Source organism: Oncorhynchus mykiss, chromosome 10, assembly GCF_057628025.1.
Source record: "Oncorhynchus mykiss isolate SJ-2025 chromosome 10, ASM5762802v1, whole genome shotgun sequence".
Taxonomy (NCBI): domain Eukaryota; kingdom Metazoa; phylum Chordata; class Actinopteri; order Salmoniformes; family Salmonidae; genus Oncorhynchus; species Oncorhynchus mykiss.
In genome coordinates, this window is record NC_143031.1 from 83,027,114 (window position 1) to 83,043,958 (window position 16,845).

A 16,845-nucleotide genomic window follows, 5' to 3' on the forward strand; every position below is an offset into this window, starting at 1 on the left:
CATCTTGTAGGTCACCAATACATGTGTCCATGACACAAACATTGACATGAAACAGATTTTCAGAGTATTTGAATTACTATGCTCAGTACCGACCTGATTGAAACTGCTGTACTTACCCCAGTGTGTGTAGTTTACAGTCTGGATCCTCCAATCCAGCAGACAGCAGTGTAACTCCTGAGTCCTGCAGGTCATTGTCTCTCAGCTCCAGTTGTTTCAGTTGTGAGTTGGGTGAACTCAGGACTGAGGCCAGATGTGAACAGCAACCCTCTGACAGACCACACTGACCAAGACTAGAGGGGAGTAGAGAACCAGTGGTTGAATAAGTACCCAATTGTCATACTTGAGTAAAAGTACAAATAGCTTAATAGAAAATGACTCAAGTAAAAGTCACCCAGTAAAATACTACTTGAGTAAAAGTCTTAAAGTATTCGGGTTTTAAATATACTTCAAAAGTAAATGGAATTGATGAAATGTACTTAAGTATTAAAAGAAAAAGTATAAATCATTTTAAAATCCTTATATTAAGCCAACCAGACGGCACCATTTTCTAGTTTATTTTACTGATAGCCAGGGGCACACTCCATCACTCAGACATCATTTACAAACGAAGCATTTGTGTTGAGTGAGTTCGCCAGATCAGAGGCAGTAGGGATGACCAGGGATGTTCTCTGTTTAGTGAGTCCGCCAGATCAGAGGCAGTAGGGATGACCAGGGATGTTCTCTGTTTAGTGAGTCCGCCAGATCAGAGGCAGTAGGGATGACCAGGGATGTTCTCTGTTTAGTGAGTCCGCCAGATCAGAGGCAGTAGGGATGACCAGGGATGTTCTCTGTTTAGTGAGTCTGCCAGATCAGAGGCAGTAGGGACGACCAGGGATGTTCTCTGTTTAGTGAGTCCTCCAGATCAGAGGCAGTAGGGATGATCAGGGATGTTCTCTGTTTAGTGAGTTCGCCAGATCAGAGGCAGTAGGGATGACCAGGGATGTTCTCTGTTTAGTGAGTCCTCCAGATCAGAGGCAGTAGGGATGACCAGGGATGTTCTCTGTTTAGTGAGTCCTCCAGATCAGATGCAGTAGGGATGACCAGGGATGTTCTCTGTTTAGTGAGTCCTCCAGATCAGATGCAGTAGGGATGACCAGGGATGTTCTCTGTTTAGTGAGTCCTCCAGATCAGATGCAGTAGGGATGACCAGGGATGTTCTCTGTTTAGTGAGTCCGCCAGATCAGAGGCAGTAGGGATGACCAGGGATGTTCTCTGTTTAGTGAGTTCGCCAGATCAGAGGCAGTAGGGATGACCAGGGATGTTCTCTGTTTAGTGAGTCCTCCAGATCAGAGGCAGTAGGGATGACCAGGGATGTTCTCTGTTTAGTGAGTCCTCCAGATCAGAGGCAGTAGGGATGACCAGGGATGTTCTCTGTTTAGTGAGTCCGCCAGATCAGAGGCAGTAGGGATGACCAGGGATGTTCTCTGTTTAGTGAGTCCTCCAGATCAGATGCAGTAGGGATGACCAGGGATGTTCTCTGTTTAGTGAGTCTGCCAGATCAGAGGCAGTAGGGATGACCAGGGATGTTCTCTGTTTAGTGAGTCCTCCAGATCAGATGCAGTAGGGATGACCAGGGATGTTCTCTGTTTAGTGACTGCCAGATCAGAGGCAGTAGGGATGACCAGGGATGTTCTCTGTTTAGTGACTCTGCCAGATCAGAGGCAGTAGGGATGACCAGGGATGTTCTCTGTTTAGTGAGTCCTCCAGATCAGAGGCAGTAGAGACGACCAGGGATGTTCTCTGTTTAGTGAGTCCTCCAGATCAGAGGCAGTAGAGACGACCAGAGATGTTCTTTTGATAAGTGTGTGAATTGGACCGTTTTCCTGTCCTGCTAAGCATGACAATGTAACGAGTAATTTTGGCTGTCAGGGAAAATGTACGGAATAAAAAGTACTTTATTTTCTTCAGGAATGTAGTGAAGTAAAAGTAGTCGAAAATCTAAATAGTAAAGTACAGATACACTAAGTTGTATTTTGGGGGATATATACTTTAAAGTACATACTGGAGAAGACATACTTGAACACTAGCAACACACACTCACATACAGTGCCTTGCGAAAGTATTCGGCCCCCTTGAACTTTGCGACCTTTTGCCACATTTCAGGCTTCAAACATAAAGATATAAAACTGTATTTTTTTGTGAAGAATCGACAACAAGTGGGACACAATCATGAAGTGAAACGACATTTATTGGATATTTCAAACTTTTTTAACAAATCAAAAACTGAAAAATTGGGCGTGCAAAATTATTCAGCCCCTTTACTTTCAGTGCAGCAAACTCTCTCCAGAAGTTCAGTGAGGATCTCTGAATGATCCAATGTTGACCTAAATGACTAATGATGATAAATACAATCCACCTGTGTGTAATCAAGTCTCCGTATAAATGCACCTGCACTGTGATCGTCTCAGAGGTCCGTTAAAAGCGCAGAGAGCATCATGAAGAACAAGGAACACACCAGGCAGGTCCGAGATACTGTTGTGAAGAAGTTTAAAGCCGGATTTGGATACAAAAAGATTTCCCAAGCTTTAAACATCCCAAGGAGCACTGTGCAAGCGATAATATTGAAATGGAAGGAGTATCAGACCACTGCAAATCTACCAAGACCTGGCCGTCCCTCTAAACTTTCAGCTCATACAAGGAGAAGACTGATCAGAGATGCAGCCAAGAGGCCCATGATCACTCTGGATGAACTGCAGAGATCTACAGCTGAGGTGGGAGACTCTGTCCATAGGACAACAATCAGTCGTATATTGCACAAATCTGGCCTTTATGGAAGAGTGGCAAGAAGAAAGCCATTTCTTAAAGATATCCATAAAAAGTGTCGTTTAAAGTTTGCCACAAGCCACCTGGGAGACACACCAAACATGTGGAAGAAGGTGCTCTGGTCAGATGAAACCAAAATTGAACTTTTTGGCAACAATGCAAAACGTTATGTTTGGCGTAAAAGCAACACAGCTCATCACCCTGAACACATCATCCCCACTGTCAAACATGGTGGTGGCAGCATCATGGTTTGGGCCTGCTTTTCTTCAGCAGGGACAGGGAAGATGGTTCAAATTGATGGGAAGATGGATGGAGCCAAATACAGGACCATTCTGGAAGAAAACCTGATGGAGTCTGCAAAAGACCTGAGACTGGGACGGAGATTTGTCTTCCAACAAGACAATGATCCAAAATATAAAGCAAAATCTACAATGGAATGGTTCAAAAATAAACATATCCAGGTGTTAGAATGGCCAAGTCAAAGTCCAGACCTGAATCCAATCGAGAATCTGTGGAAAGAACTGAAAACTGCTGTTCACAAATGCTCTCCATCCAACCTCACTGAGCTCGAGCTGTTTTGCAAGGAGGAATGGGAAAACATTTCAGTCTCTCGATGTGCAAAACTGATAGAGACATACCCCAAGCGACTTACAGCTGTAATCGCAGCAAAAGGTGGCGCTACAAAGTATTAACTTAAGGGGGCTGAATAATTTTGCACGCCCAATTTTTCAGTTTTTGATTTGTTAAAAAAGTTTGAAATATCCAATAAATGTTGTTCCACTTCATGATTGTGTCCCACTTGTTGTTGATTCTTCACAAAAAAATACAGTTTTATATCTTTATGTTTGAAGCCTGAAATGTGGCAAAAGGTCGCAAAGTTCAAGGGGGCCGAATACTTTCGCAAGGCACTGTAACACACACACACCTCAGTGTGTGTAGTTTACAGTCTGGATCCTCCAGTCCAGCAGACAGCAGTGTAACTCAGCTCAGTACCAACCTGACTGAAACAGCTGTACTTACCCCAGTGTGTGTAGTTTACAGTCTGGATCCTCCAGTCCAGCAGACAGCAGTGTAACTCAGCTCAGTACCAACCTGACTGAAACAGCTGTACTTACCCCAGTGTGTGTAGTTTACAGTCTTGATCCTCCAGTCCAGCAGACAGCAGTGTAACTCCTGAGTCCTGCAGGTCATTGTCTCTCAGCTGCAGCTGTTTCAGTTGTGAGTTGGGTGAACTCAGGACTGAGGCCAGATCTGAACAGCAACCCTCTGTCAGACCACACTGACCTAGACTAGAGGGCAGAAGAACACATGATTAACACATGTTTAAAACATCCACATAATAACTCATACTGAAGATATTTAACTCACACTAGTGTCTGTATGTTGCAGAGTGGACTGGTTAGTCCAACACAGAGCAGCTCCACTCCTCTCCCTCCCAGGTCATTGTAGCGGAGGTCCAGTTCTCTCAGGGGGGAGTTTGATGTCTCCAGAGCTGAGGCCAGAGTCTCACAGGATTCATATGTGACTTTACAGCCAGCTAGTCTGGAGAGAGGATATAATCTGTTAGATATACAAATCCTTCATTATAATGCTAGTCTGGAGAGAGAAGACAGGTCGAAACACTGTTCAATATGCAAAGCTTTAGGAATAATGAGATACATTAAGACAATAACAGAAGGACGCGATTAGACAATGTTAAAAACATTCCTAACTCACTCAAGATATTTAAGCTTATAGTTTCAAATATTTATCACATCGTATGTATATTTCTGTATTTTCACCAAGATGTTCAAATAATGTTGAAAACATAATTACTGGGCCTCCCGGGCGGTTAAGGGCGCTGTACTGCAGCGCCAGCTGTGCCATCAGAGTCCCTGGGTTCGCGCCCAGGCTCTGTCGTAACCGGCCGCGACCGGGAGGTCCGTGGGGCGACGCACAATTGGCCTAGCGTCGTCCGGGTTAGGGAGGGCTTGGTCGGTAGGGGTGTCCTTGTCTCATCGCGCACCAGCGACTCCTGTCACGGTGTTTCCTCCGACACATTGGTGCGGCTGGCTTCCGGGTTGGATGCGCGCTGTGTTAAGAAGCAGTGCGGCTTGGTTGGGTTGTGTATCGGAGGACGCATGACTTTCAACCTTCGTCTCTCCTGAGCCCGTACGGGAGTTGTAGCGATGAGACAAGATAGTAGCTACTACAACAATTGGATACCACGAAATTGGGGAGAAAAAGGGGTAAAATAAAAAATTATAATAATAAAATAAATTAAAAAATTAAAAAAACATAATTACTACAAATATATGAACACTATGAAGACAGTGGATACTGTTAAGTTCGTCGTTCGAATGAGCAGCGTGGGAGGCTTTTTTTATTTTCCTTTATTCAAAATGACACTGAAAAACAACAAAAGAAGAAAAACGAACGTAAAGCTATATTGCAGGTGCAGAAAGCAACTACACTGTTAAGGGAATTTTTTTTAATCAATAATGACTAATTATGTATACATTTCAATCAGGACTGACTAATCATAATACTATTATGTTACTGTATAGATGTATGAATTTTCCTTTAACCCTAGTACTGAATATAATGTGTGTAAATATAATCAAGAATTAGAACAATGACTGTCTGTTCCTTGGTAGAAATGAATGAACTTATAGCCAGACTGGCTAGAATGCTTATCTTACACAGGCAGACCCTTGGCTTGGGTCGTACATGATCTTAGTAGGGAGAGACGATGTGGGAAAGCTTGAGAACTATACAGCCATTGTACTGCTGGTTGATGAGACGGGGTAGTACGAAAACTAACAACGTAATTTTCCAGTTTATAATCTGTGGTAAACTGTATCATGTTCAGTACTCTCGAGAATAAACGCTGCTGATAGATTTTGAGACTGGTCTCTGTCCATTTCATGCAAATAAGAGTCTTACAAATTCTTAGGAATTGACAGAGTGTTTAATTTTAATCGGGTATTAAAACATATAGGAATTTAATTCCTGTAACATACACACAAACAAGATCCCACAACTGAAGGTAGGGAAAGGGCTGCCTAAGGATGATCCCCAATCAAAGACAACGAATGACAGCTGCCTCTGATCGGGAACCATTCCCGACCAACAAAGAAACAGACAAACTAGAATGCCCACCCAAAATCACACCCCGACCCTAACCAAATAGAGAAATAAAAAGGCTCTATGGTCTAGGGCTTGACAAGATATTTAACTCACACTAGTGTCTGTATGTTGCAGAGTGGACTGGTTAGTCCAACACAGAGCAGCTTCACTCCTCTGTCTCCCAGGTCATTGTAGCTGAGGTCCAGTTCTCTCAGGGGGGAGTTTGGTGTCTGCAGAGCTGAGGTCAGAGTCTCACAGGATTTATATGTGAGTTTACAGCCAGCTAGTCTGGAGAGAGGAGATAAACTGTTATATTGACAAATCCCTCATTATAATGATACTGTATGTATCTGCATATTTACCAAGATGTTCAAATAATGTTAAAAACATAATAACACATAATTACTACAAAAATATAAACACTATTAAGGCAGTGGACCCTGAAGAAAGTTAACTCACACTAGTGTCTGTATGTTGCAGAGTGGACTGGTTAGTCCAACACAGAGCAGCTCCACTCCTCTGTCTCCCAGGTCATTGTAGCTGAGGTCCAGTTCTCTCAGGGGGGAGTTTGATGTCTGCAGAGCTGAGGTCAGAGTCTCACAGGATGTATATGTGAGTTTACAGCCAGCTAGTCTGAAGAAAGGATATAGTCTATTAGATATACAAATCCTTCATTATAATGATACTGTATACACATCAACTCAATAACATAACTCACAGTGCTCTGTTGCAGGTTTTCACTACCGGCAGCAACCTCTGATAACCTTCCTCTGATGTGTTGTATGTCTTGAGGTCAAACTCCTCCAGCACCTCCTCTGACATCAGTAACAGGTAGGCCAGGGCTGAACATTGGTCAGGTTTTAGTATTGTTTCTGAAAGAGTTCCTGATCGCAGGGAGGTCTGCATGTCTTCAACTAGAGAGTTGGAACCAAGTTCATTCAGACAGTGGAACAAGTTGATGATCCTTTCTGGTGAGGATTCCTCCTTGATCTTGTCTGAAAGGTACTCAACTGTTCTCTCATTGGTCTGTGTTGTACTTCCTGTCTGTGTCAGAAGGCCTCGCAACAGATTCTGATTGGACTCCAGTGAGAGACCCAGAAGGAAGCGGAGGAACAGGTCCAGGTGTCCATTCTCACTCTTCAAGGCCTGGTCCACTGCAATCTCGTGTAAGTCAGACAACTGGATTGACTCCTCCTCCTCCTCCTCCTCCTCATCCTCCTCCTCATCATCATCCTCCTCCTCCTCCTCATCACCACCAGTGACTGCTTTGGAGAAAACATTTTCCTTCTTGTCCAGACATGATTCTAAAGCATGCACTGCCGCTAGAAACTCCTGAATGCTCAGATGCACAAAGCTGTAGACCTTGTCTTGGTACAGCCCAGATTCTTCTTTGAAGATCTCTGTACACAATGCTGAGTACTCTGATGCCTCTGTGACGTCAAGGCCACACTCTCTCAGGTCCTCCTCGTAGAAGATCAGGTTGCCCTTCTGCAGCTGTTGGAAAGCCAGCTTTGCCAGTTTAAGGATCATCTCTTTGTCTGACTGAGACAGTTCCTTTGGGTTTGTCTCTGTGGCTTTGTTGTACTTCCTGTTCTTCACAATGATTTGGATGAGCATGAAGTGTGAGTACATCTGGGTCAGAGTTTTGGGGACTTCATCCTTCTCTGCCTCGTTCAGTATCATCTCAAGGACTGTGGCTGATATCCAACAGAAGACTGGTATATGGCACATGATGTGGAGGCTCCTTGATGTCTTCATGTGTTTGATGATTTCATTGGCCAGATTCTGATCTGTGATTTTCTTCCTGAAGTACACCTCCTTCTGTGGATCATTGAACCCTCGTACCTCTGTCACCTGGTCAATACACTCAGGAGGGATCTGATTGGCTGCTGCAGGTCGTGTGGTTATCCAGAGGAGAGCAGAGGGAAGCAGATTCCCCTCGATGAGGTTTGTCAGCAGCACGTCCACTGAGGTTGGCTTCGTGACATCACAGCACTTCTCATTGTTTGTTAAGTCTAGAGGAAGTCGACACTCATCCAGACCATCAAAAATGAAAACAGTTTTGGTTTCACCATCTTCAATGCTGTCAATCTCTTTCAGCTCTGGGAAGTAGTGGGAAAGAAGTTGCATCAGACTGTATTGGTCCTTTTTCAGGTTCAGATCACGGAAAGGAAGAGGAAACATGAAATGAACGTCCTGATTTGCTTTTCCCTCTGCCCAGTCAAGGATGACCTTCTGCACAGAGACTGTTTTTCCAATGCCAGCGATTCCTTTGGTCAGCACAGTTCTGATTGGTTTGTCTTGTCCAGGTAAAGGCTTGAAGATGTCGTTGCATTTGATTGGTGTCTCTTGTGTGGGTTGTTTCTTGGATGCCATCTCTATCTGTCTAACCTCATGTTCATTATTGAGCCCTCCACTTCCACCCTCTGTGATGTAGAGGTCTGTGTAGATGTCCTTTAACAGACTTTGGTTTCCATGGTGTCCAATTCCTTCAGATATGTGTTGATACTTGTGTTTCAGTTTAGCCTTGATGTCTTGTTGGACTGTCAGCAGAGTTTGACCTGTAGGAAAAAAGTTAATGTGTGTGTTTTATAATGGCCTTTGTACCGTTCTTTGTAACATTGTATGAAAAACAGTCTTACTTCTTCTGTCCAGAAGGTTGTGTGTGATCTTTAATGCATCCTCCCTGTCCAAACTCTCCACTTCCTTATTGTCATCTGGTAATGGTTCCTGGCTGAAAGCAGGTGGCAGATCACACTTCATTGATAGCAGGCTGGTTGTAGGTGACACTGCTCTGGGCTTCTGGACACTGAACAAAACAGGGAGACAGATCACCTCATCAATATCACATCAATACCTCATCTACTTCATTTTAACAACTGCATAGTGGAACTTCTAGAAGTCCTGATGTTTCTATTAAAGCTACAGTCTGGAATTGGTAAATCCGTTTTTGGCCCTTTAAATGAATGATATAGGCCTACATTTTATGTAATTTGGGAACACTTTTCATTAATTTGATATAAGAGAACTGTATATTTTGCTATTAATCTCTTACCTCTTAGAACTGGTGTCTTGAGTCATTTTAGAAGCGGTGGTCTCCTCCTCTCTTTCCCCAGAGAGACTCATTTTAGAGGCAGTGGTCCCCTCCTCTCTCTCCCCAGAGAGACTCATTTTAGAGGCAGTGGTCTCCCCTTCTCTCTCCACAGAGAGACTCATTTTAGATGTAAGTCACAGCTCACTCAGCTGCAATAAGAAATAACAGAACAGTCAATATTTCTGAACAAAACATTTACTGTCTGTGGTCAAAGAGTTAAATCAGCGACTTCATATTGTATTCAAACATACATAGTCCAATATGTTACTTAATTTGATTTGGATCCCCATTATTTGACTCCATAACAACAGCTAGTCTACCTGGTTGGATCCCCATTAGAAGACTCCTTAACAACAGCTAGTCTACCTGGTTGGATCCCCTGACTCCATAACAACAGCTAGTCTACCTGAATGGATCCCCTGACTCCATAACAACAGCTAGTCTACCTGGTTGGATCCCCTGACTCCATAACAACAGCTAGTCTACCTGGTTGGATCCCCTGACTCCATAACAACAGCTAGTCTACCTGGTTGGATCCCCTGACTCCTTAACAACAGCTAGTCTACCTGGTTGGATCCCCTGACACCATAACAACAGCTAGTCTACCTGGTTGGATCCCCTGACACCATAACAACAGCTAGTCTACCTGGTTGGATCCCCTGACTCCATAGCAACAAATAGTCTACCTGGTTGGATCCCCTGACTCCATAACAACAGCTAGTCTACCTGGTTGGATCCCCTGACTCCATAACAACAGCTAGTCTACCTGGTTGGGTCCCCTGACTCCATAACAACAGCTAGTCTACCTGGTTGGATTCCCTGACTCCATAACAACAGCTAGTCTACCTGGTTGGATCAATATCATGGGTAACTGATAACTATAGTACCTGGTCAATATAATGGGTAATCTGATAGAGCAGCCACTATAGTACCTGGTCAATATAATGGATAATCTGATAGAGCAACCACTATAGTACCTGGTCAATATAATGGATAATCTGATAGAGCAGCCACTATAGTACCTGATCAATATAATGGGTAATCTGATACAGCAGCCACTATAGTACCTGGTCAATATAATGGGTAATCTGATATAGCAGCCACTATAGTACCTGGTCAATATAATGGGTAATCTGATACAGCAGCCACTATAGTACCTGGTCAATATAATGGGTAATCTGATACAGCAGCCACTATAGTACCTGGTCAATATAATGGGTAATCTGATAGAGCAGCCACTATAGTACCTGGTCAATATAATGGGTAATCTGACATAGCCTATCTATAGTACCTGGTCAATATAATGGGTAATCTGATAGAGCAGCCACTATAGTACCTGGTCAATATCATGGGTAATCTGATAGAGCAGCCACTATAGTACCTGGTCAATATAATGGGTAATCTGTGCACTGGGGGCAACAAGCGGATACACTGGTGACACGCGTCCCATTTCCGACTCCTTTCTCTGTCAAATATGATCTATTATATTGTCAAGACAGCCGATTGGCCGCTCTCACAATGGAAATACATGACCTCAATGATTAAAAGGCAGGCGAGATCAGGTGGGACCGTTCTAACCAATGAGAGGGAATACAGTCATATGAACAACAGACACAACTATGATGTTTTCCTCAAAGTTGCCAGTGGGGTGATAGTGATGGTATGTCTGGACTAATGGTCTGTTTACATAGCAGGATCATTAACGTGACAGGTTAGGAGGATAATTAACACAGCAGGTTAGGAGGAGAATTAACACAGCAGGTTAGGAGGAGAATTAACACAGCAGGTTAGGAGAATTAACACAGCAGGTTAGGAGGAGAATTAACACAGCAGGTTAGGAGAATTAACACAGCAGGTTAGGAGAATTAACACAGCAGGTTAGGAGGAGAATTAACACAGCAGGTTAGGAGGAGAATTAACACAGCAGGTTAGGAGGAGAATTAACACGGCAGGTTAGGAGGAGAATTAACACGGCAGGTTAGGAGGAGAATTAACACGGCAGATTAGGAGGATAATTAACACGGCAGGTTAAGAGGAGAATTAACACGGCAGGATAGGAGGAGAATTAACACAGCAGGATAGGAGGAGAATTAACACAGCAGATTAGGAGGAGAATTAACACGGCAGGATATGAGGAGAATTAACACAGCAGGATAGGAGGAGAATTAACACAGCAGGATAGGAGGAGAATTAACACAGCAGGATAGGAGGAGAATTAACACAGCAGGATAGGAGGAGAATTAACACAGCAGGTTAGGAGGAGAACTAACACAGCAGGTTAGGAGGAGAACTAACACAGCAGGTTAGGAGGAGAACTAACACAGCAGGATAGGAGGAGAATTAACACAGCAGGATAGGAGGTGAATTGACACGGCAGGATAGGAGGAGAATTAACACGGCCGGTTAGGAGGAGAATTAACACGGCAGGTTAGGAGGAGAATTAACACGGCAGGTTAGGAGGAGAATTAACACGGCAGGTTAGGAGGAGAATTAACACGGCAGGTTAGGAGGAGAATTAACACGGCAGGTTAGGAGGAGAATTAACACGGCAGGTTAGGAGGAGAATTAACACGGCAGGTTAGGAGGAGAATTAACACGGCAGGTTAGGAGGAGAATTAACACGGCAGGTTAGGAGGAGAATTAACACGGCCGGTTAGGAGGAGAATTAACACGGCAGGTTAGGAGGAGAATTAACACGGCAGGTTAGGAGGAGAATTAACACGACAGGTTAGGAAGAGAATTAACAAGGCAGGTTAGGAGGAGAATTAACACGGCAGGTTAGGAGGAGAATTAACACGGCAGGTTAGGAGGAGAATTAACACGGCAGGTTAGGAGGAGAATTAACACGGCAGGTTAGGAGGAGAATTAACACGGCAGGTTAGGAGGAGAATTAACACGGCAGGTTAGGAGGAGAATTAACACGGCAGGTTAGGAGGAGAATTAACACGGCCGGTTAGGAGGAGAATTAACACGGCAGGTTAGGAGGAGAATTAACACGGCAGGTTAGGAGGAGAATTAACACGACAGGTTAGGAAGAGAATTAACAAGGCAGGTTAGGAGGAGAATTAACACGGCAGGTTAGGAGGAGAATTAACACGGCAGGTTAGGAGGAGAATTAACACGGCAGGTTAGGAGGAGAATTAACACGGCAGGTTAGGAGGAGAATTAACACGGCAGGTTAGGAGGAGAATTAACACGACAGGTTAGGAAGAGAATTGACAAGGCAGGTTAGGAGGAGAATTAACACGGCAGGTTAGGAGGAGAATTAACACGGCAGGTTAGGAGGAGAATTAACACGGCAGGTTAGGAGGAGAATTAACACGGCAGGTTAGGAGGAGAATTAACACGGCAGGTTAGGAGGAGAATTAACACGGCAGGTTAGGAGGAGAATTAACACGACAGGTTAGGAAGAGAATTAACAAGGCAGGTTAGGAGGAGAATTAACACGGCAGGTTAGGAGGAGAATTAACACGGCAGGTTAGGAGGAGAATTAACACGGCAGTTTAGGAGGAGAATTAACACGGCAGGTTAGGAGGAGAATTAACACGGAAGGTTAGGAGGAGAATTAACAGGTTAGGAGGAGAATTAAAACGGCAGGTTAGGAGGAGAATTAACACAGCAGGATAGGAGGAGAATAACACAGCAGGATAGGAGGAGAATTAACACAGCAGGATAGGAGGAGAATTAACACAGCATGTTAGGAGGAGAACTAACACAGCAGGTTAGGAGGAGAACTAACACAGCAGGTTAGGAGGAGAACTAACACAGCAGGATAGGAGGAGAATTAACACAGCAGGTTAGGAGGAGAATTAACACAGCAGGTTAGGAGGAGAATTAACACAGCAGGTTAGGAGGAGAATTAACACAGCAGGTTAGGAGAAGAATTAACACAGCAGGATAGGAGGAGAATTAACACAGCAGGATAGGAGGAGAATTAACACAGCAGGATAGGAGGAGAATTAACACAGCAGGTTAGGAGGAGAATTAACACAGCAGGTTAGGAGAATTAACACGGCAGGTTAGGAGGATAATTAACACAGCAGGATAGGAGGATAATTAACACAGCAAGTTAGGAGGAGAACTGACACGGCAGGATAGGAGGAGAATTAACACAGCAGGATAGGAGGTGAATTAAAGCAGGTTAGGAGGAGAATTAACACAGCAGGTTAGGAGGAGAATTAACACAGCAGGTTAGGAGGATCATAAAGCGATACCAACCTTGTTTCAGCAGGATGTTGTATATGTCCCTTATGTCAGGCCTTATTGGAAAGGATTTACTGATAATATCTGTTGGGAAAAAGTTTGGATGTTGCCACACACATACCTACTTGTTAACAAAAAATTAAGTAAGTTTACTTTAAAATTATATATAAAAATCAACCAGCCAACCACTATGTGAAGACGTTTAAGGAAAACATCAACTCAAATTGTATCTTTTGTAATGACCACCCAGAAACAGTGTTGCATCTTGTCTTGGCATTGTATTCATGTAAAGAAAACTGTGGCAAGACATCAGTAGATTTATAATGTAATATATTCATGAAGATCTTACACTATTGTGGAGAGATGTACCGCTTGGATTCTTTACCTACGATAGAAATTAGCTGAACATTTTTTTACGTAATTAATTTCATAATTATTTTGGCCAAATTTCATATTCACAAATGTAAATGTACAAACAAAAACACCACATTTTCATGTGAACTGTATTTTAAGACAATTAAATACTTTACTAACAGAAACGCTGTTATAATTATAAGTGTCTGTATGTCCCTTAATAAGGCCCGTGTGTAAATGTGATATTTTACCCCCAAATTGTATTTTGTATATTAATTTATATTGTAATGAAACAGCAGGGAGCTGTTACAATATATACTTGTGTTCCCACGCGTACTTCCTGTATGGATTCGTGCAACGTGGCAGGTTCGGATGAGAACAGTTTATATGCACATTGTTGCGCGTCTCTTTTACTTGACGAGACGTACTTTTATTTAACGACAGCTATACATAATTCCGATGCACGTCTTCTTTCGGGAAATTAAAGTGAGCTAGTTTCCACAGTCTTTCGTGAGGATGATAATCACCTTTAATGTGCTGGCAATCACCGATAACAATAATACTATATTTTTTTTAGCCCTGTAGCCTATATCACATCACATTGGATCTTATTGACTAGGCGAATCACTATAAATCAACACAAATGTAAATAAGCCTAAAATAATAATTCTTGAAAGTTTCAATCAATATTGTAATAACATGACGGATGTCTTACCCCCTAAATCATCACTCGCAATTTCTACATTAAAATGTAAAAGAACGCTACACACGTCTTAAACATTCCTCTTTGATGATAACGGTCTTCTTCTTCTTCTTCTATTTCTGTGGGGTTTAAGGAGGACTGTACCCCAAAATATGTATTGCCGCCACCAACTGGACGTTTTGAACAAAAAACAAAAAAATCCATGCGTAAAAGTGAAACTAACTAAATCCACCCTAATAAAAATAGTACATGGCCAAAACAAACAACACTCCCACTTCTTCCTTCTTGTAGTTCTCCATATCTCCCGTCTCAGGCTCTAGGATCTGTGGAGGAAAGGGAGAGCGGAGGGATGTTGAGAGACGGACCCTCAGTCTGCTGTTCTCCCCCTCTGCTGAGACTGACCCTCAGTCTGCTGCTCTCTCTCTCTGCTGAGACTGACCCTCAGTCTGCTGCTCACCCCCTCTGCTGAGACTGACCCTCAGTCTGCTGCTCTCTCCCTCTGCTGAGACTGACCCTCAGTCTGCTGTTCTCCCCCTCTGCTGAGACTGACCCTCAGTCTGCTGCTCTCTCCCTCTGCTGAGACTGACCCTCAGTCTGCTGCTCTCTCCCTCTGCTAAGACTGACCCTCAGTCTGCTGCTCTCTCCCTCTGCTGAGACTGACCCTCAGTCTGCTGCTCTCTCCCTCTGCTGAGACTGACCCTCAGTCTGCTGCTCTCTCCCTCTGCTGAGACTGACCCTCAGTCAGCTGCTCTCTCCCTCTGCTGAGACTGACCCTCAGTCAGCTGCTCTCTCCCTCTGCTGAGACTGACCCTCAGTCTGCTGCTCTCTCCCTCTGCTGAGACTGACCCTCAGTCTGCTGCTCTCTCCCTCTGCTGAGACTGACCTTCAGTCTGCTGCTCTCTCCCTCTGCTGAGACTGACCCTCAGTCTGCTGCTCTCTCCCTCTGCTGAGACTGACCCCAGTCTGCTGCTCTCTCCCTCCGCTGAGTGTGACCCTCAGTCTGCTGCTCTCTACCTCTGCTGAGACTGACCCTCAGTCTGCTGCTCTCTCCCTCTGCTGAGACTGACCCCAGTCTCTCAGTCTGCTGCTCTCTCCCTCTGCTGAGACTGACCCTCAGTCAGCTGCTCTCTCCCTCTGCTGAGACTGACCCTCAGTCTGCTGCTCTCTCCCTCTGCTGAGACTGACCCTCAGTCTGCTGCTCTCTCCCTCTGCTGAGACTGACCCTCAGTCTGCTGCTCTCTCCCTCTGCTGAGACTGACCCTCGGTCTGCTGCTCTCTCCCTCTGCTGAGACTGACCCTCGGTCTGCTGCTCTCTCCCTCTGCTGAAACTGACCATCGGTCTGCTGCTCTCTCCCTCTGCTGAGACTGACCCTCAGTCTGCTGCTCTCTCCCTCTGCTGAGACTGACCCTCAGTCTGCTGCTCTCTCCCTCTGCTGAGACTGACATTCAGTCTGCTGCTCTCTCCCTCTGCTGAGACTGACCCTCAGTCTGCTGCTCTCTCCCTCTGCTGAGACTGACCCTCAGTCTGCTGCTCTCTCTCTCTGCTGAGACTGACCCTCAGTCTGCTGCTCTCTCCCTCTGCTGAGACTGACCATCAGATACAGGCACCATCAGCCCAGTAAAATATAAAGCAAATTATTTAAGTGTATGCTCACTCAGCTGTGCCTCACAAGTAATACAACAATTGATCTATTACCGGTGTCATATAGCCTCCCTCAAATTTTGAAATATCTATATTTTTTTAACGTCCCGAACAGCAATGCATTGGCAGGTCAATTCAAGCAAAGCCCGTATGCGGTGATAATGTATTGGGCCTGTAGCTTACTGCACAAACCTCAGTGCTACAGAACTGGTTTTAATTGGTTCATGTTTTTTAAGTCAGGTAAATAAAAAAATCAGAGCGGTAAGATCGAGGAGACAATGTTTCAGAAAAAACGATAAGAAACAACTTTTCCTAGACTGAAATAGAGGTGATAGTGTCAGATATTGAATAGAGGTGATAGTGTCAGATATTTAATAGAGGTGATAGTGTCAGATATTGAATAGAGGTGATAGTGTCAGATATTGAATAGAGGTGATAGTGTCAGATATTGAATAGAGGTCCTGGTGTCAGATATTGAATAGAGGTGCTGGTGTCAGATATTGAATAGAGGTGATGGTGTCAGATATTGAATAGAGGTGATGGTGTCAGATATTGAATAGAGGTGCTGGTGTCAGATATTGAATAGAGGTGATAGTGTCAGATATTGAATAGAGGTGATAGTGTCAGAAACACCTTTTTCGCTCTAAGATGAGACCTTGAAACTGAGATATCTCCTTCTCAAGTCTGGGCTTACTGCCAAATTACAGCTACTGATAGTGAGGATTTGTACAGTCATTACAATTACATTACAATTTAAATACATATTTTTTATTTTTTTATTTTAATTTCACCCCTTTTTCTCCCCAATTTCGTGGTATCCAATTGTTGTAGTAGCTACTATCTTGTCTCATCGCTACAACTCCCGTACGGGCTCGGGAGAGACGAAGGTTGAATGTCATGCGTCCTCCGATACACAACCCAACCAAGCCGCACTGCTTC

General features: G+C 44.0%; 1 protein-coding gene across 3 annotated transcripts; it reads right to left on the reverse strand.

The window, feature by feature from the left end:
- Positions 1-112: 112 nt before the first annotated feature.
- LOC110497195 (NACHT, LRR and PYD domains-containing protein 3) lies at positions 113-14,432 on the reverse strand. 3 transcript variants are annotated; one of them, XM_090188128.1, is made up of 10 exons: positions 14,277-14,413; positions 13,223-13,291; positions 8,966-9,153; positions 8,553-8,719; positions 6,629-8,471; positions 6,370-6,543; positions 6,025-6,198; positions 4,171-4,344; positions 3,918-4,091; positions 113-290 (listed from the first exon to the last, which is right to left on the reverse strand). In XM_090188128.1, the coding sequence occupies exons 3-10, from the start codon at positions 9,124-9,126 to the stop codon at positions 113-115; spliced, it is 3,045 nt and encodes a 1,014-aa protein (XP_090044254.1). In that variant the 5' UTR covers positions 9,127-9,153; positions 13,223-13,291; positions 14,277-14,413. The 3 variants fall into 3 exon arrangements, with proteins under 3 accessions (XP_090044254.1, XP_090044253.1, XP_036790175.2); XM_090188127.1 differs by lacking the exon at positions 13,223-13,291 and having other exon boundaries at positions 14,277-14,432; XM_036934280.2 differs by lacking the exons at positions 113-290; positions 3,918-4,091; positions 4,171-4,344; positions 6,025-6,198; positions 6,370-6,543 and having other exon boundaries at positions 6,625-8,471; positions 14,277-14,387.
- Between the last annotated feature and the right edge of the window lie 2,413 nt (positions 14,433-16,845).